This window comes from Rhinatrema bivittatum, chromosome 16, assembly GCF_901001135.1.
Source record: "Rhinatrema bivittatum chromosome 16, aRhiBiv1.1, whole genome shotgun sequence".
In the NCBI taxonomy this organism is placed as follows: Eukaryota; Metazoa; Chordata; class Amphibia; order Gymnophiona; family Rhinatrematidae; genus Rhinatrema; species Rhinatrema bivittatum.
Genome location: NC_042630.1, coordinates 58,283,292 through 58,303,503, shown reverse-complemented (window position 1 = coordinate 58,303,503; position 20,212 = coordinate 58,283,292). Strand labels below are relative to the sequence as shown.

General features: G+C 45.1%; 1 protein-coding gene across 1 annotated transcript in view; it reads right to left on the bottom strand.

Moving 5' to 3' along the window:
• Positions 1-19,609, bottom strand: part of LOC115077726 (olfactory receptor 3-like) — a 52,322-nt gene extending 32,713 nt beyond the window's left edge. The window contains exon 1 of the mRNA XM_029580012.1: positions 18,989-19,609. Within this exon, the coding sequence (XP_029435872.1) occupies positions 18,989-19,609 (621 nt within the window). The remainder of the gene's footprint in view (positions 1-18,988) is intronic.
• Positions 19,610-20,212: the final 603 nt, after the last annotated feature.

Here is a 20,212-nt window from a genome sequence, read left to right as displayed (position 1 = left end):
AGATTGCTAACTCCCTAGCAAATTCGGAACAGGAGGATAACCAATGGGACAGTGCTATATCAGGTTACAAATTATATCACAATAATAGGGAGAATGAACTTGGTGGGGTGTGGAACTTTATGTCCGGAAGGGTATAGGAGTCCAACAGGATAAAGATCATACAAGAGACTAAATGCTCAGTAGAATCTATATGTGTAAAAATCCCATGTGTGTGGGTAAGAGTATAGAGATAGGAGTATACTACCATCCACCTGGACAAAATGGTCAGGACAGATGATGAAATGCTAAGAGAAATCAGAGAAGCTACCCAATTTGGCAGTGCACTAATAATGGGAGACTTGTATCCTTGTATCTGAAAGTTATAAAACAAGTTCTCACACAGATGAGTTTTGAACATTGAGAAAACCGAGATTATACTTCTTGAAAGGAAAATATCCCCAAGAAACTTCAATCAGATGTTGTTAGAGGATAACACCATCCTAGAATTCACAGATTATATTTAGAAATGAGCTTTGCTTTTCCGTGTTCGGGCACTTCATTGAAAAATGTCGTTTTTCTGCAGGTCTTTTTCGGCGGCACAAATCGGAGAAAACGAGTTGGAAACGGAATCGGGAAAAAAAACGAATTGTGAAAAAAAAAAAGAATCAGAAAAAAAACCAACCCAACCCTTCAATTTTACTTTATACAACCTCCCACCATCCAATCCCTCCCCAAGACTTACTAAAAGCACAGGTGGTCCAGCGGGGTTACCAACGAGTAATGTCTCCCTCTCAGGCTGTACACGCCCTACATGAATCAGTATTCAAAATGGTGCCAGTGCCCTTTAAACCTTACTATGTCACAGGGTTATATCGGTGGCATGGTTAGGAGCAATGGATGGCCGGCGCCATCTTGTGCTCCTACATGTGACAGGGCTGACCCAATGGCCACCAGTAGCCCCTGTGACATAGTAAGGGTTAAAGGGCACCAGCACCATTTGAATACTGATTCATGATTAGTCTTGACTGCTGAGAGGGAGACATCACTTGCAGGACCAAGCTGGACCACCAGGGCTTTTAGTAAGTCTTGGGAAGGGTTCGGGATGGTGTGTGTGTGTGTGTGTGTGTGGGGGGGGGGTGGTTTCTAATAAAGTAAAATTGAAGGGTTGGGGTGTTTTATTTTTTTTTTTAATAAATGGCCCCTCTCCCCTGCACTAAGCCGAAAAAACAAATTACCCTGAAGTTCGGGGGAAAATACATTTCGGGGTCTGTTTGGGTGCCCCGAATCACGACAAATTAGGCAATTTCGTTGAACATTGCCTCATTCATGATAAAAGAATGCACATCTCTACAATATTAGGGAAACTGGGTGTCATTTTAGACTCAAATTTAGCTTTAAAAATGTCACCACAAAAGTAAAAGACGGGTACGCAAAGCTTCTAATCTTATGATTGACTGAAACTCTGAACTCAAGCAGAACGACTTTCATTACAATCCTTCAATCTTATTATTCAGTAGTTTAGATTACTGTAACTCACTATTATTTGGTCTACCTGCCTTCACTACCCGACCTTTACAAGTTCATCAGAATGTAGCAGCACACATTTTGACTGGAAAAAAAGAAGAAACATATACGCCACTTTAATTTATTTATACTGGTTACCTATAGAATACAGAGTCAAATTTAAATCACTTTGCATTTTACCACAAGCTGATCTATGGGAAAACCAGGTGGTCTGGTTAAATGCAACTATTAAAATACACGTTCCACCAGAGCAACCCGCTTCTGCCAATAAAAGAATACTCACGATACCTTCAGTTCAATCAGCTCGGTTTTTTAAATCAGGGAGAGACAGAGCTCTGCGCACTGGCAGGTCCGAAATTTATGGAATATGCTCCCAGCAGCTATCATAGTGGAGGAATTTTGGAGATTCAGGAGGTGTTTTGGAGCTTTTCTAATTTGTTAATTTTTGGACTCTCCTCTGAGAGGACTATAGCAAACCCAGTAGACAGTATGCGAATTAGGTTGGGATCTGCCCTACTTATCCACTCTTGGTGGGGTAGCATTATATCCCTGGATTAATTGTAGGGATGTCCATTCGTTTATCATGAATTAGGCAATTTCAACAAAATTGCCTAAGTGGTCTGGTTCGGGGGACCGAATCCAGAAACGGATTTTTCCCCGGACTTCAGTAAAAATGGTTTTTTAGGTTAGCAACCAGGGGGAGGGGCACATTATTTAAAAACCAAACAAAACCCAACACCCAACCCAAACCCTTCAAAATTTACTTAATTACAACCACCTCCACCATCTTGATCCCCCCCCCCCCCCAAAAAGATTACTGAAAGCCCTGGTGGTCCAACGGGGTTCACAGGAGCGATCTTCTGCTCTGGGGCCATCTGGCTGCCAGCTAATCAAAATGGCGTTGGTGGCCCTTTGCACTTACCATGTGACAGGAGCTACCGGTTGCCATTGGTTGGCCCCTGGCACATGGTAGGAGCAATGGATGGCCGGCACCATCTTAGAAACTGCAGTTGACCAATGCCTACATATTTCATGCCGATGGGGAAGACATTAAAATATCTATAGGACAACCTCTAACTAAATCAATTATTAAATTCAATGGTGGGAATCATCCAAACATAATGACTGAAGTTATTGCAGGGGTCCAACACCTAAACCAATATAAAAGAGGTGAACCACCTCTACAGTGGCAACACCATTTGAATACATACCGCAGGTAAATATAATCTTTAGTTAAGGAAAAGGTGGTTCACCTCTTTTATTTTTTGGTTTTAAGTGTGTAGCCAAATAAGTATATATTTGATTATTAGTGGTGGTTTGATTATTAGGAATGTAGACAGTTGGGTGGCGGTGGGCATGAGGATCGCTGGTAACATGCCTACCTGGTGCGAAGATGGTGATCTCACGCGTCACCTAGATCGGATTTTAGACAGTGCTGGGAAGGAGCCAGCTGTCGTGGTACATGTGGGCAACCAACGACATAGGAAGAAAATGTGGGAGGGAGGTTCTGAAAGCCAAATATAGACTCTTAGGTAGAAAGATTAAATCCAGAACCTCCAGGGTAGCATTCTCTGAAATGCTCCCTGTTCCATGCGCAGGTCACCAGAGGCAGGCAGAGCTCCAGAGCCTCAATACATGGATGAGACAATGGTGCAAAGACAATTCAGTTTTCTTAGGAATTGGGGAACCTATTGGGGAAGGGAGAATCTCTTCCAAAGGTATGGGCTCAAACTTAACCAGGGTGGAACCAGACTGCTGGCGCTAACTTTTAAAAAGGAGATAGAGCAGCTTTTAAACTAGAACAAAGGGGAAAGCCGACAGTCACTCAGCAGTGCATGGTTCGGAGAGAGGTATCTTCAAAAATTCTAATGATGCATTATTAGAATTAGGGCATCCTGACAGTGAGGTTCTAATTATAAGAAAAGTAGTCCAAGTGCCTGTAACTAAAAACTCAGCTGAGCTAAAAAATTCTAACTTATCCCTATCAATTAAAAAGCAGAATGAAAATACAAACAAAAAACAAACTTTGAAATGTTTGTATGCTAATGCCAGAAGTCTTAGTAGATGGAGAATTAGAATGTATAGCAGTGAATGATGACATAGACTTAATTGGCATCTCAGAGACATGGTGGAAGGAGGACAACCAATGGGACAGTGCTATACCGGGGAACAAAATATATCGAAATGAAAGAGAGGAGCACCCGGGAGGCGGTGTGGGCGCATTATGTCTGGGATGGTATAGAGTCCACAGGATAAACATCTTGTTGGACTCTATGCCATCCCAGACATCTTTATGGGTAGAAATCCCTTGTGTGTCAGGGAAGACTAGTGATAGGAGTATACTACCATCCACCTGGTCAAGATGGTGAAACTGATAGTGAAATGCTAAGAGAAATTAGGAAAGCTAACCCAAATGTGTAGTGCGGTAATAATGGGAGACTTCAATTACCCCAATATTGACTGGGGTAAATGTATCATCGGTACATGCTAGAGATATAAAGTTCCTGGATGGAATAAATGACATTTTTATGGAGCAATTGGTTCAGGAACTGACAAGAGAGGGAGCAATTTTAGACTATAATTCACAGTGGAGGACAGGATTTGGTGAGAGAGGTACCTGTGGTGGGGCTGCTTGGCATTAGTGATCATAATATGATCAAATTTGAATTAAGACTGGCGGGGGACAGTAAGCAATTCACGGCTCTCGTGCCAAAACCTTCAAAAGGGAAACTTTGATTAAAAATGAGAAAAATTGTAAGAAAAAAAACTGAAAGGAGCAGCTACAAAGGTAAAAGTGTGCAAGAGGCGTAGTCATTGTGCAAGAGGCGTGGTCATCCTAAAAGCACAGCCCAGATGTATTCCACACATTAAAAAGGTGGAAAGAGGCAAAAACGATTACCGGCATGGTTAAAGGGGAGGTGAAAGAAGCTATTTTAGCCAAAAGGTCTTCATTCAAAAATTGGAAGAAAGATCCAACAGAAGAAAATAGTATAATGCATAAGTGTTGGCAAGTTAAATGTAAGACATTGATAAGACAGGCTAAGAGAGAATTTGAAAAGAAGTTGGCTGTAGAGGCAAAACTCACAATAACAACTTTTAAAAATATATCAGAAGCAGAAAGCCTGTGAGGGAGTTAAAGGGGCACTTAGAGAAGATAAGGCCATCACAGAAAGATTACATGATTTCTAGGGATGTGAATCATTTTTTGATGATTTAAAAAAATCGTCAAAAATCGTTAGAGTCGCGATGCAATAGAAATTCCCCTGATTTATCGTGAAAAATCATAAATCGGGGGAGGGCGGGAAAACCGGCACACCAAAACAACCCTAAAACCCACCCCGACCATTTAAAACAAATCCCCCACCCTCCCGAACCCCCCCAAAATGTTTTTAAATTACCTGGTGGTCCATTGGGGGGGGGGGGGGGTTCCCGGCGTGATCTCCCGCTCTCGGGCCATTGGCTGCGTTAATAAAAATGGCGCCGATGGCCCTTTGCCCTTACCATGTGACAGGGCAAAGGTAGCGCCGGTGCCATTTTGAATATTGGCAATACAGCCTGAGTGCAGGAGATCGCTCCCGGACCCCCGCTGGACCCCCGTGGACTTTTGTCCAGCTTGGCGGGCCTCCTGACCCTCACAAGACTTGCCAAAAGTCCAATGGGGGTCCGGGAGCGACCTCCTGCACTCGGGCCATATTGCCAATATTCAAAATGCGCCGGCGCTATCTTTGCCCTCACTATGTCATAGGGGCCCGACCGACGATGCATGAGAGCGGGAGATCGTTCCCTGCGCTCCCGCTGGACCACCAGGTAATTAAAAAACCTTTTTTGGGGGTTTGGGAGGGCGTTTTGATTATCGGATCGGGCGCAGCGATAATCAGAACTCAAATCGGGCTGGGCGATAAAAATGTTAAGATTTGGATCGGAACCGGAACCGATCAGATTCCGGTTCCAATTCACATCTCTAATGATGTCTTTGCTTCGGTGTTTTACTAAAGAGTATGTTGGGGAGATACCCATTCTGGAGAAGGTTTTCATGGGTAATGATTCAGATGGGCTGAACCAAATCACGGTGAACCTGAAAGATGTGGTAGGCCTGATTGATATAACTGAAGAGTAGTACATCACCTGAGAAAGTTCCTCATGAAGGCTTCTAGGAAATGTAAAAAGTCATGGTATAGGTGGCGATGTCCTTTCGTGGATTACAAACTAGCTAAAAGACAGGAATCAGAAAGTAGGATTAAATGGACAATTTTCTCAGTGGAAGGGAGTAGGCAATGGAGTGCCTCAGGGATCTGTATTGGGACCCTTACTTTTCAATATAATTTATAATGATCTGGAAAGAAATGCGAAGAGTGAGGTAATCAAATTGCAGATGATACAAAATTGTTCAGAGTAGTTAAATCACAAGCAGATTGTGATAAATTGTAGGAAGAACTTGTGAGATTGGAAAATTGAGCATAGAAATGGCAGATGAAATTTAATGTGGATAAGTGCAAGGTGATGTATATAAGGAAAAATAACCATGCTATAGTTACACAATATTAGGTTCCATATTAGGTCCTACCACCCAAGAAAGAGATCTAGGCGTCATAGTGGATAACACATTGAATTGTCGGTTCAGTGTGCTGCGGCAGTCAAAAAAGCAAACAGAATGTTGGGAATTATTAGAAAGGGAATGGTAAATAAAACAAGAAAATGTCATAATGCCTCTGTATCGCTCCTGGTGAGATCCCACCTTGAATACTGTGTACAATTCTGGTTGCTGCATCTCAAAATATTATGGAGCAGATAAGCCGGTAAGGGTTGTAGAGTTCAGAATGGTAACTGCTAGAGTCACCTGTCACAGACAGCAGTTCTGGCATAGGGGCCCCACTGAATTAACTGCAGGGATTGCCAGTCAAGTGATGTCCGTGTACCTGGAGCCAAAGGAAGTCCTAGGATTACCGGATGCGTGGAACGCTTCAAGATGACAATGAGATTTCCTCTTCATGCAGGTTCCCACGGTAAGGAGGAAGGCCACGGTATACGATGAGTAATGCATCCAGGGAGGTGTTCTCCTTGGATTGATGTGATGCGGAGAGGTATTTCAAGAGGCTGAAGTGGGATATGGAATAGGGTGACAATGTAGTCCAAAATAATATTGCCACTCGCCCCAGTGTCCACGGTAGTGGCAAAGGAGCGTGACTCCCTAAAGAGGGACACAGTGAGTAATAATTAGGGGCCAGTAACAGTCGCATCCAAGCTCAGGACTCCTGCCAGGCTCAAGCTCTGCAGTTTCCCATACACATGGGACAGGCTTTCAGGAAATGTCCAGAACCACCACAGTATAGGCAAATGCCTTGTTTCTTGCGTCGAATGTGCTCTTCAGGAGACAAGTACCCATGGTTGATCTGCATTGTCTCCTCTGGTGATGGAGGAGGTGCAGGTAAGGCCTTTAATTGGGGACTTATAGCACAATCTGGGCATAAGGCAGGAGGTTGGGAGACCTTTATCTCCTGGTGTCGCTGACAAAGGCGATGATCAATCTTGCCAACCAGGGAAATCTATGGACATCCAGAGATGTGGGAAATCTCATGATCAGCCTTGAGGGCAGGAGGACAAGCTGCCCAGATAGATTGCCCATAGGCAGTCTTTCTTGCCACCCCCCAGTTCTGTGGCTAGTCCTGAATTCTCCTGTGAATTGGGTGAAGCGAAGCGAGCCTGAAGGAGGTGGAGAAGCTGATACCCACAACCTGTCAGCCGGGATCCTCGAAAGTCCACTTAAAAACATTCATGAAATAGAGAGAGATGACGGAGGATATCATCAGTACCCATCCAAAGTGGATAAGCCCATGCCATGGCCTTTCCTTCAAGGCGTGTAGATGATAAAGGTAATCTTGGTAGTCTCACAATGGAAACAATGCAGGCTGGCAGTACAAATTGCATAAAAGCGCTGATTGATGAAGTCTTGGCAGAGGCGTGTGTTCTGTCCCCAGCAGCTGGGCACTGTAGCTTATAACTGTGTTTACTGCAGCCCCTCCCATTCTGGGAACTCTTGATATTGAAACACCTTTTATAGACCCATGATAAAAGTCTGGGAGCCTGCCTTTAAGAGGGAGCTTTGCCCTTAAAAGAACTCCCTCCCCTTGCTTTCTCTCACCTGGGAAGAGTCTGCATGCCCTCTCAATCTAACTGAACTTTCTTGAATCTTAAATACCTTATTGCTCAAGGGACTGCCCTTCATGCTCCCCCTCTGTCACATGAGTCCTAGGCTCGCTGCCATTGGACCTTGCCCCCTATCCCAGGCTTGTGGAAACATTTTCTGTAATAACTCTCTAGGACAATTTCAGTCTAGTCTATGCGGCTGCAGAGCCAGGAACACTTATAAAGCTCTGTGATACGATCAGCTTTTTTACATTCCTTCTTATCGCTTTATTTCTAAAGATTAAATCATCTTCAGAACCCCTTTGTTTTCTCACCTTGAATCCCAAGAAACTCCATTCTCCCCCTCCTACCTATTTCCAGCTACAAAGATCTTTGCCTGGGGCTATACATTTGGAAGCAACAAATGTAAGTAATTAAAAACTACTTGTACAATAAATAATTTCAAACTTAAAGGATCTTTGCCTGAAGACTGATTGGGAAGGAAAGTTAGGGGTCTGAATGAGGGAACAAGGGAAGTTTCTATTGAGCCAGCACAGCACGGATCCCCATTTATATGGGGTAGATCTGGAAGGGCCAGTGATACCTGTGGAGGCGGGGTTTGAGCCAAACCTCCTGAATTGGCCATAACAGAGTCCTGTAGTTGAGACTAGGGTCTCTCCACTTATGAAGCCGACGCTTCTAGGGTTAGCTGTTGTCTAGCAGATGAGTGGCTAGGCTAGTTCATGGCCTTGGCAACCTGTTGCACTGGAAGTGGATCCTTGGCCAGATGCCGGATTGGTACGGCCCTCCGGTCAGACACGGAGTGTACCTGCCACCAGGAGGTGGAGCACAGGAGGAGATAGAGGCTAGCTGGAGCTTTGCTGATAGCAACCCGGGGTTACCTGGGCCATGTGGTCTTAGGTGGGCCTCACAGGGTCTCCTAGAGAGGAAGCACAGGGAAGTGCCCACCACAAACTAGGGTGAGAGGTCGATGTCCAAGTAAGAGTGTCCAGAGGTCACAGGAGGCCAGAACAGAGAGTCTGAGTGGATAGCGAGGATCAAGGCCAGAGTATCAGTCCAGAATGGTCAGCTGAAGCAGGGGTCAGTACCTGTAGTCAATCTGGGAGTAGTCAGGTCAAGCAGAGGTCAATTTCCAGGGAGCAATCAGGAGTAGTTAGTGGACAGGCAGAGGTTAGGTCCAGGCAGCAATCAGTAGTAGTCAGAGAGCAAGCAAATGTCAGTACCGTGAGATCAGTCTGAAGGGTATTACCAGGGATGGAGAGACGAAGGAACAGGAGACACTGGAACAGGAGACACTGGAACAAGAGACACTGGAACAGGCAAACTAAGGAACACCGGAGTGTACGACCCGATTGCCAAGGCATTGAGCTAGTGTCTGTGCCCTGCATATATACAGGGTTCAGGTGACATCAGAATCGGGCGCTGCCCGAGGTTTTCCTGCGCTTGGCCCTTTAAGTTCACTAGAGTTCCACGAGCATGCGCTAGGGGGCATGGCCGACGTCGAGGAGGACACTGAGCCCCAGTGTGAGGTCCGCTGCAAGGAGGAAGGCCCTGATGGGACTCCCGTGGATGCTGCAGTCGAGGAGAGCTGGGGTTAAGGGAGGAGCTGGCAGACGGTTGTGCCAGGTGAGTAGGCCCAGTCGCGGAACCAGCGCGGCCGGGAAGCACAACAATTTTCAGTAAAGGTCTTTCTTATACACCGATCTCCATTGATTAAACCTTCATTTCCTGCACTCTAATACTGATCCACTGTTATGGTTGAGTGGTGTTTGGGTGGATCCTTGGGTACTGTGGCAGATGACCATGCCCACGGGGAGGAGCCCTGGGAGGAGCCACAGTACTAGGGTAGACTCAGGATGCACAAACACTGTTAGTTCTTTATTATATAGCTAGAAGAGTACCACCAGAGGTGACAGTAGTGAGGTAGTCTGGTAGCTGCAGTCTCAAGGACCTCGGCAGAGGGAGCCCTTCTCACCCCGTTGGTCTTGGCAATCTCCGAAGCAGGTTTCCCAGCAAGGAAGCACTGTGTATGAGATACTCAGTAGGTGTTTGCTGTAGATATGTGATTCCACCAGGTGGTAGAAGGAAGTGCAGGCAGGGAGAGCAGGCCCTTGAGGAGTGAGTACCTGTTCCCTGTAAGGCACTTGCAATAAAGCAGAGGTCCCCCGAGGAGTGGGTACCCAGGTTAGTGGTTACCCCGAAGGGTAGAGAAGGAGATTCCAGTGGCAGCACGGAAGCGGCAGAGTAGCGTTGACAGGAACAAATTTGAGTCCTTGCTAACTCAACGAGCTAGCAAAATAGAGTAGGTTATATACCCGGATGGCATGATGTCAGCAATGGGGAATGCCCCTGAGGTTCATGCCAAGGTTGGAATAAAGACGTGGGTGATGCGAGCGAACGTACCCTAGCAGGTACCTGGGAGGAGCATGGTGGGAGGCTGCACTATAGCCATTCCGGGGATGCCGAGGAGCTTGTAGATGCGGCGATAGCCATCTTTCCCAGGTAAGCAGGAGGAGCCATGAATGAGGTGAGGCAAATGGGGCAAAGCCATCTAGCACCGACGGATCTATGCAACATCCACATCATCTAGTAATCATATGGATCCCAGATAATAATCTATTACAACATCAAAAAATGTTCTCAATGGTAAGCACCAGGTATTGATTTGCCCCCCTTCTAAGTGGGTTCAATTAGTAGTTGATGGATCAGGTTTTCCAGTAGAGGGTCCAGGGTCTCTGTGCTTGTAAAAATATATCACAGTCACAATTAATATCTACAGATTAAAATATCTTTACAGCAGCACCTCCCATTTTATTGTAACTTCTTGAATATCTTCCATTAGATCTCTGTCCATTTCTTCAGACTGTGATGGAGTTTTGCATATTAAAAGCAATATAAACTAGAGATGTGCAGTTGTTTTCGCTGAATTGGAAAATTTCAAACTAAATTGTTCAATTTGGCATGTTTCAGGGAGCCCGAAAAGATCGGGATTTTCCCATTTTTTCGCAAAAATTTGTTTTTTCAATTAGTGCGCACTAACGGGAGTCAGCGCACACTAACAAAAACTCCCTGTTAGCACGCACTAACAAAAAGTAAAAAAAGTAATAAAATCTAACGGTTTTTGTTAGTGCGTGCTAACGGGGAGTTAGCACGCACTAATGGAAGTTAGCACACACTAATGGGGAGTTAGCGTGCACTAACTAAAAATTGATTTTTCGTGAAAAAAAAGACCCAAACCGAAAAAACCGACATTTTCCACGGCGGCCAAAAAATGAAGAATGACACGAACACAACAATGATGCACATCTCTAGTATAAACAGATGATAGATTTTCTCCTTTCACATTAACTCTCACTGCCTCCTACTTAACTCATAAGCCCTGCAATTTTAGAGCTTTAAAATTATTTTTATATTTTATTTATTTATTTATTTATTTAGCACTTTTATATACCGACTTTCCAATAACAGAGTTACTGATCAATTGGTTTACATTCTAAACAGAAACATTGACAAGTTAATGTCTTACAATGAACAGGTAGCAGGAACTTGGATACAGATATATAGGGTTAATAACATAACGTAAATGCTACGGAGCCAAATGTTGGCTAAGGAAATAGGTGATAGGTATAAGGCTGGGTATTTGATTTTTAAGACTGGGTATTTGATTTTTAGACTGCCAAGGATTTGATTGTAAGGCTGGGTATTTGATTTTTAGACTGCCAAGGATTCATAGATGACCTGATAGTTCTTTGTGGGGTACTAGAGAGAACTAGAGATGATTTATATAGTTCTCTACTGGTTACCAAAGAAGGGATCCTTGGCAGGGAAAGTTCCGCAGATTGATGATTATGAGAAAGCTTGGTTGAATAACCAGGTCTTTAGTCTTTTTTTAAATGTAGTAGGGCATTGCACTGATTTGAGGTCTGACGGGAGAGCATTCCAGAGTTTGGGACCGGCTGTAGAGAAGGCTTTTGCTTAATGCTGACTTCATCGGTGGAATCTGAAGGTTGTTTCTGTAGGCTTGTCTCACTGGTCTAGTGGAGGTGTGGAGTTGGAGAGGTATTTTGAGCTCGAGTGGGGCAATGTTATGTAGTGCCTTGTGGATTGATGAGAGCACTTTGAAGAGTATTCTGAATTTGACGGGAAGCCAGTGTAGGCTTTTTAAAATGGGTGAGATGTGTTCTCTTTTGTTAGTCTTGGTTAGGATCCTTGCTGAAGCATTTTGCAACATCTGAAGAGGTTTTATGGCGTTTGCAGGAGAGCCCAGTGTAGTGAAATTGCAGTAATCTATTTTAGTAAGAATGATTGCCTGTAGAACTAATCGGAAATCTTGAAATGGAGGAGAGGTCTCAGTCTTTTTAAGACTTGTCATTTGAAGAATCCATCCTTTACGATGTTCTTGATGAGAGATCTGTAGTTCATTTGGTTATCTAGTATATAGTTATCTAGTAATAGTAGTCTCCCCTACTTCATCTCTTCACGCACATCTTTCTTACTCACATAATTTCTCCATACTCTTAAGAACTCTCCTTCTCTTCTCATATATCCGCTGCCCTCATTCTTCCTTCCCCCACAAGACTTCTCACTATCTCCTCTTTCTCCTGTAGAATTGCTGGTCTCTCCTGCATTCACCCTACCCCCTGCATCCTTTCTCGTTTAACTTCCTCCTGCAGACCTCTCATTTTGCTTCTTTTCTTATCTCCCAGTTTCCAGTTTTTTCCTGCTCTCATGTGAGTGAGGGGTCTGCAGGAGAAACGGGTATTGAGATGAGTGAGATGGTTACAGTTGCTGGGTTTAGAGAATGAAACTGAAAGGAATGCGGATCATGGGAGAAATGGAGGTGAATAAAAGAGCTTCAAGGACTAGGAGGAAAGAAGATGTAAAAAACTACAGAAAGTCACACTTTTCTCCCTATTTCTTCGATTTCTTCCACTCCTAAAATGCATGCATATAATTTTCAGTTACAACTCAAGAGGTTTTTGTTTTCTTTTGGTTTGGATAAAGTACATAAGTACATAAGATTCTGCATACTGGGTCAGAACAAAGGTCCATCAAGCCAGTATCCTGTTTCCATCAGTAGTCAAGCCCAGGTCACAAGAACCTGGCAGGATCCCAAGGGGTAGATAAACTCCATGCTGTTTATCCCAGGTATAAGAGTGGATTTATGCAACTCCAACTTAATAATTATTTTGGACATTTCCTCTAGGAACTTACCCAAGCCATTTTTAAATGCAGCTATACCATTATAAATAATATACATTGCTGAAAAGGCCCAGGTCTAGGCCAAAGTTTCAGATTTCCATATGCCAAGAACGCAGTAGAACACCTCGACCTTGTTGCGTGTCTCGGCCGCGTTAGTGCAGCAGTCGTGCCTGCTCACCTCGCATGGCCCTCCACAAGCTCCAGTCTTGCCGCTACTGCTGGCTCCAGGCACCCCCGATGTTCACCCCAGCCCTCTTCGGCTTCCTCGACGCCACATGCCTCTCAGCGGAGCTCCCGTTGGGGCTCCATGTCTTTAGCTGCCTCGGTCACGCCCCTGGTCATGCGTGCAGCGGCCGACGTCATCCCTTTTAAAGGGACCAGTGCGGGAAACGCGCCTCGGCCTCCGCCTGGTGATATCACTTGAACTCCCTATAAATAGCGAGGCCCCTGAACCCAGGACCTCACCTTGGCAATCGGTCAAACACCTCGGTGGTATTAGTTTGCCTAATCCTGTGTTCCAGTGTTTTCTTGTTCAGCCATTTCCTTTTTCCAGCATCTCCTTGTTCCAGTATCTTCCTGTGGTCATTCCTGTGTCCCTACTCAGGTAGGGACACAGGAATGACCATCTTTAAAGATAGGGGCTGATGGTAAAGATGGCCGGCGCCATCTTTAAAGATGGCACCGGCCATCCAGTGCTCCTACCATGTGACAGGGGCCGGCCAATGGCACGGATACCTTGTCACATGGTAAGGGCAAAGGGGTATTGGCGCCATTTTTTTTGGCGCAGCTGATGCCTGGGAACGGGAAATCGTCCCCCGAGGCCCCCCTGGACACCAGTAATGGTAAAAGGTTTTTTTGGGTTGGGGGGGGGGTCGGGAGGTGGGGGAGGCTAAGGGGGGTCAATTTAAAGAGTCGGGTGGTTTTTTTTTATCGGGCCATCGCGCCATTTTAATAAGTGGCAGCCAAATGGCTCCGATGGTCCGAGAGGAGCGGGAGATCGCGCCGGCAACAACCCCCCCCCCCCATTTGACCACCAGGTAATTTAACATTTGGGGGGGTTCGGAGGGTGGGGGAGGGTAAGGAATTGGTTTTTACAAAGGGTCAAGGATGGGTTTAGGGGGTTGTTTGTGGTATGCCCGGTTTTCCCACCCTCCCCCAAATAATTCCTGTGCCCTATTTTTTTTTTGTAAAATAGTTTTTATTGAGAAAAACAACCAACATAGCAAAGCGAAAAAAAAACAAATAAAACAAGAATTTCTCAACATTTCGATTTCCATTTTTCACCCTTAAACCCCAAAACCCCTAGCCATCCTCTCTACCCCCTCCCACCGCCCCCCTATAAGAAAACATAAATTATAAAATGTTTTGAAAACTGGATAAACATTATTTGAACTGTCTATAAAACACACTGTCATAACACTGTCCAATGTGGAGACTGGGGAACAAAAATGCGTACCCAAGGTACGTAGCTCACAAAAAATGGCAGATCCGAAGAACCCTCCCATCAATAAGGAGAGGCAAAAGAACATGTTGTCCACAGTTAAGCACTCGGCCTACTGGTGTCTGAAAGGTCTAGCTCAAGCGGAGATAAGCGCTGAACATCTGCTGGAAGAAGGACATAATACACCTGCCATATATCGCGGAAGTGTCTCTTTTTGCTAGGCGATATTTTTTTGTAAAGAGATCCATATTCCATATGAAATAATTCCATCATAAGATGGGACCACTGATGTCTGGTAGGTGCCGAGGATTCAATCCATTTTAGCAGAATACATTTCTTGGCAATGAGACAAGCTTTAGAGACAAAAAGGACATTATCCACAGAAACACTAGTATCCCGACTTCAACATTGAGGAGACAAAACGAGCACGACCAAGTGAGGGCAGACCCCAAAGTAGTAGATAGCGAAGCGCCGTAGCTCTTCCCAAAAAGCTTGTATAATACTGCAGGTCCATAGACAATGAATCAAGGTAGCTCCAGGTTGATGGCATTTAAGACAGATATCAGACTCCACGATCCCCAGAATCTTGGCTCTTGCCGCTGAGATGATGGTCCTGTGAAAAACCCGTTGCTGAAGTTCCCGGAGCGTCACGGTAACCATTTTGGAGATAGAAGCATAAGCATCTTTGAGCATCTTAACAGTCAAGTCCTCCCCACAATCAAGCGACCATTTAGAGAGCAAAGAAGAATATATGTAATAGTCATGATGAGCACACAAATAAGCATATAAACAAGATAATGAGGCAGATTTAGTACGAAAACAGTTAATCAAATCTGAAAATTGAGGAGAATCAATACAGCCCCACGATTCCCTTTGTCACAGTACCATAAGCTGCTCTAAGATTCCCATAAAGTAAGAAATGATGTGGTCGCATACCCAGTTGTTCCTGGCATTGCTGAAAGGAACGAAAGTGCCCGGTGTGAGGCAACCATAATTCCCCCAGTGGCCAACCAGTGGAAATAGGAAGCTTAAACGCTTTAGGAGGAAGGGGTGATATATCAACAAGGCTGGCTAACGGGAATTGAGTGGAGACATGGACAGACAGCCCCAGAGAGGAGCGAATATGCGCCCACACCTTTCTCATAGTTCTTACCAGGCTAAACTTGAGTGGATGTTCTATTCGCCCACCTTCCTTCGTGTGAAGAACATATCGGGGATCAAACGGAGCGCACATAGCCTGTATGAGTGGGGTGTCTGTGTATTGGGAAGAGCCCAGAAGCCAATCTCCCAAAAACCGGAGATTCGCCGCTCTGGAGTAACACATGAAATCAGGGAGACCCAAACCCCCTTGTACTCTAGGAGCAGTCAGCGTAGTATAAGCCAGTCTAGCCCTCTTCCCCCGCCATACAAAAAACCGGATTGCAGTCTGTAATTTCCGATTATCTTTCTCTACCAACAGAGAGGGAATCATTGAAAGTAAGTAAATTAGGCGAGGGGCAAGGACCATTTTAATCAAGGCAATTCTGCCCTGTAACGATAAGGGTAAATTTTGCCAACTCTGCAATGTGGACACACTTTTAACAATGGCAGGTGGAATATTCATAGCATACCAAGTATCAGGGTGCGAATGTAACTGAATCCCCAGATATTTTATTGTAGGCCCTGCCCATTTCACAGGAAGATCCAACCACTCCTGAGCCAACATACCCCGTATGTCAAGAGCCTCGGTTTTGTCCAAATTAGGCTTGAAGCCTGAAAGGGACTGATACTGTGAAAATATCTGCAAGGCTGCGGGAAGGGCAGTCCGAGCACGCGTAAGTAGGAGTAGAATATCATCTGCAAATAGTAGGGTTTTATACATTTGTGCCCCAACAGGGATCCCCTCCACCTCATCAGCGTGATGTAATTTGCAAACAAGGGGCTCCACTGTTAAAATAAACAGCAGTGGAGAGAGTGGACATCCCTGTCGAGTTCCTCTCCCCAAAAAAAATTCTGCCGACAGCAAACCATTAACTAACACTCTCGCTGTTAGGGTTGGAGTAGAGAAGAGTAATATATTCAAAAATCCTCCCAGTGAAACCCATCTTAGTAAGAACCTGCCGAAGAAAAGGCCAAGCCACCCTGTCAAAAGCCTTCTCTGCGTCACAAGTGATGAGAAGTGGGTCTTGGAGATGGAAATTATGACAGTTTTCCAGGGCAGCCTGTACCTTATGAATGTTCACCGCTGGTCTCCTACCCGCTACAAACCCAACCTGTCCTGGGGAAATTAACTGAGGCATAAAGGGCTGCAGCCTGGTAGCTATGATTTTGGCATACAATTTAATATCTAGGTTCAGGAGGGAAATTGGTCTATAGGAAAAGGCTAACAAAGGATCCCTTCCTGGCTTGGGCAGCACTACAATAGTAGCTGACCGAATTGAGGCTGGCATAGAGCCCTGAGTAGCCATCTGTTCAAAAAGAGACTGCAAAATGGGGGCAATATCCTGCGATAGGGCCTTGTAGAAAGGTGCTGACATTCCATCAGGGCCAGGAGCTTTGTTATCTTTCAAAGCCTTTATGGCTAGCAGTACTTCAGATATTGCAATGGGTTTATTTAAGGTGAGACGCTGACCCTCAGTTAAAGCTGGTAGTGAAAGTTGACTAAGAAACTCCGTAATAGCGGTCTCATCTACCTGGTCCGCCGAGTATAACGTATGGTAATACTCGGAAAACAATTGGGCAATGTCATGAGATTTAGATTTTATTTCCCCATTAGGAGCCTTTAAGTTAGCTATAAACTTAGAGGATTCCTGAGCCCGCAAAATACGGGCCAGCAGACCCCCCGCTTTATTCCCATAGTGAAAAAAAGTGTATTGCCGAAACCGCATAGATTTTTCCCGCCCTGTCGTGTAAAAGGTTGTTTAGCGCTAATTGGACTGCTTTGTACTGGGGGATCACCTGTTCACCTCCGCCCCTATTCAGCTGACGTTTAAGAGCTTGGAGTTGTTTCTCTAATGAAATAATAGCCTCTGCCGCTTTACGCTTTTTATGACTAGCATAACTAATAATCTCCCCCCTTAACACAGTTTTACCTGTTTCCCATAGTAATACCGGGTCATTGGTGTGTTGTGCATTAAAGAACAAAAAAATCCTGCCATTTACTCCTCAAAAACTTTGGGAACTCCGGATCCGTGGACAAATGAGAAGGGAGTCTCCATTGGATAGGGGCAGTGGAATCTTGCATACACATTACAGCCGTGACAGGGCAATGGTCTGAAATTACCAATGATCCAATGGAAGCCTTAACAAATTTAGGAAACAAGCTTTCCGAGATCAATAAGTAGTCAATGCGAGAGCGAGTAGAGTGGGCTCTCTCCAAATGCGTAAAATCGCATTCTCCCGGGTGTTAAAACCCGCCACAGATCTAAGAGCTGCAGGTGTTTACACAGAAAAACCGGGCCCTTCCTCTCACTCAGGGGATGTCCACCCAGAGAAGGATTTCTATCCAATTGAGGGTCTGTCACTATATTCAAGTCACCACCCAGAACAATTGGGTTAGAGCCATATTTAGAAAGCTGGGTCAAAAGAGTGCTAAAAAACCCATGATCATAGGAATTTGGGGCATAAACAGAGGCTAAAACAATGGACACTCCCAGCAATTCACCTTTCACTATGATGTATCCCCCATTGGGGTCGACTTCTGTTTCCCGAGCCCGGAAGGCAGTATTCTTATTGACTAAAATAGCTACCCCCCTACTCTTAGTGTTTCCTGTGGCATAGAATACTTGACCAACCCATTTTTTTTTTTTTAATTTAACCACTTCAGTAGAAGATAAGTGGGTCTCCTGCAAAAATGCAACACTAGCATGTAATTTCTGAAGATGAGCAAGCACCTTCTCCCTCTTGATCGGAGTACCTAGACCCGCCACATTCCAAGATATAAACTCTATACCCATAACTCAGGAAAAAAGTGTAACCCAAGTAAAATCTCACACTGTATAATAAACAGAAGCCTCCCCAGCCACCCATGCCAAAAGTCCAATAGCGATATATAAATCATAATGTCATCCAGTAAAATAGTAGAAAAACAACTCCCCCCCCCACACCCTCCCTCCCCCCCTCCCACATCAGGTCCTGGCAAGCAAAAAACAACACATAACCGGAGCAAAAATTCCATCCCAATCCAAGACCTGGTGTTTTTAAATGTATATCCCAAACACATGCACATCTAACCAGGAGCCACAGAAACCTTGGTGTGCTCGACCACCACCCCCTCACATCCCCAGAACTATATACCCAAACTCATCCTAAACAACAGCCAGAACATCCAAAATCCCAGGCTCAGCCATAGTGCGTAACAGAACTCGGGTAAACGCCATGAGCCCATGGTGGATAGCCCCAGAGCCAAGGTTACACAGTCAAAGCCCCAACGGGCCAAGAGCCAGTAAAAGACAGTTCAATTGGTCTGGGCAGAATAATGACAAAGAAAAACTTTCAACCGATGAGTTGAGCCAAAATTAAGTAAAAATATTCTCCTCTAAATTCGATGAACCTGCTTCAGGAAGCCTCGTCTCCCGGCATCTCTTGTAGATTTTTAACATATGCTTTCGCTTCCTCCGCAGATGAAAAAGATTTCAGAGATCCTTGATAGGAAACGCGGAGTTGAGCTGGATATAATAGTGAGAAGCAAATTTTTTTAGCAATAAGTGTTGAACAGACCTCATGAAACGCCTTGCGTTTCAGGGTGACCGCCGGCGAGAAGTCCTGGAACACTAAAATCTTAAAAGTCTCATTAAAAAATTCCCTTTGCTTGCGATAGTGCTGCAACACTAAAGTCTTGTGGGCAAAGTGGAGAAAACGGGTAATAATCACCCTGGGGCGACTGTTTTGCGCTCCATCCGGTCTCTTGCCGATTCTGTGAGCACGCTCCAGCAGACCCCCGGAGGGAGAGGCCAGAGATGGAACAAGGCCCAAAAGCCAGGCTTCCAAAAGGTGAGGGAGCTCTGTTTCGGCCAAAGACTCGGGAAACCCCACGAACCTCAGATTATTACGGCGTGAATGATTTTCTAAGTCGTCGAGCTTTTCCGTGGTTGCAAGCGCCGTCTTTTCCAGCTCTGCCACTTTTCTCTCGAGCGCACCCACATCGTCTTCCACGAGGCTGACCCGACCCTTCGTATGTTCAATTCGCAAATCAAAGTCAGTTAGAGAAGCACGCACCTCGGCAATCTGCTCCGATAGCTGGTGGAGCCGCACATCAAGCGCCGCCACCACAGCCTGTGAGATTTTTTCCTCCAAAGAGTCAGCGGGTAGGCCATCTACCTCCTGGTTTGCGGCAGCCATCTTGGTGTCTGGGGGCCTCGATTTTTCTTTGTCTTTCCTCGCCGTTCTTGTCACCATAAGAAGCAAAGTGGCCACACTCACACAAGCTCAATTATTTCCACAATCGATCGGCGGCTCCCAGAGGTAAATCAGATGAAAATAGAGGAGGATGGCTGGGGATGGATCAGGGGTGGCGGTCAGAGCTCAGAGTTCTTGCTGCAGCTGAGCTCACCACATCACGTGACTCCGAAATGTGTCCTGTGCCCTATTTAACGATTTAGGACGATTTATGATGATAAATCGGGGGCATTTGTATTGTATCGTGCACTCTGACGATTTAGGATGATTTTAAAATTATCTGACGATAATTTTAATCGTTCAAAAATGATTCACATCCCTACCACTAAGTATACCTCAATTCAAGGAGAACATCTCCCTGATTGTATCACTCACCATACCCTGGCTATACGCCTCACTGTTGGTACCCTTCATGATGAAGAGATCTCCCTTCTGGTCTTGAAATGATAGTCCTTGGACTTCCTTGGCTCCAGTTGCATTCACCCCACTTTGACTGGAAATCCCTGCAACTCACCCAGTGGGGCCCTCAATGTCAAACCCACTGCT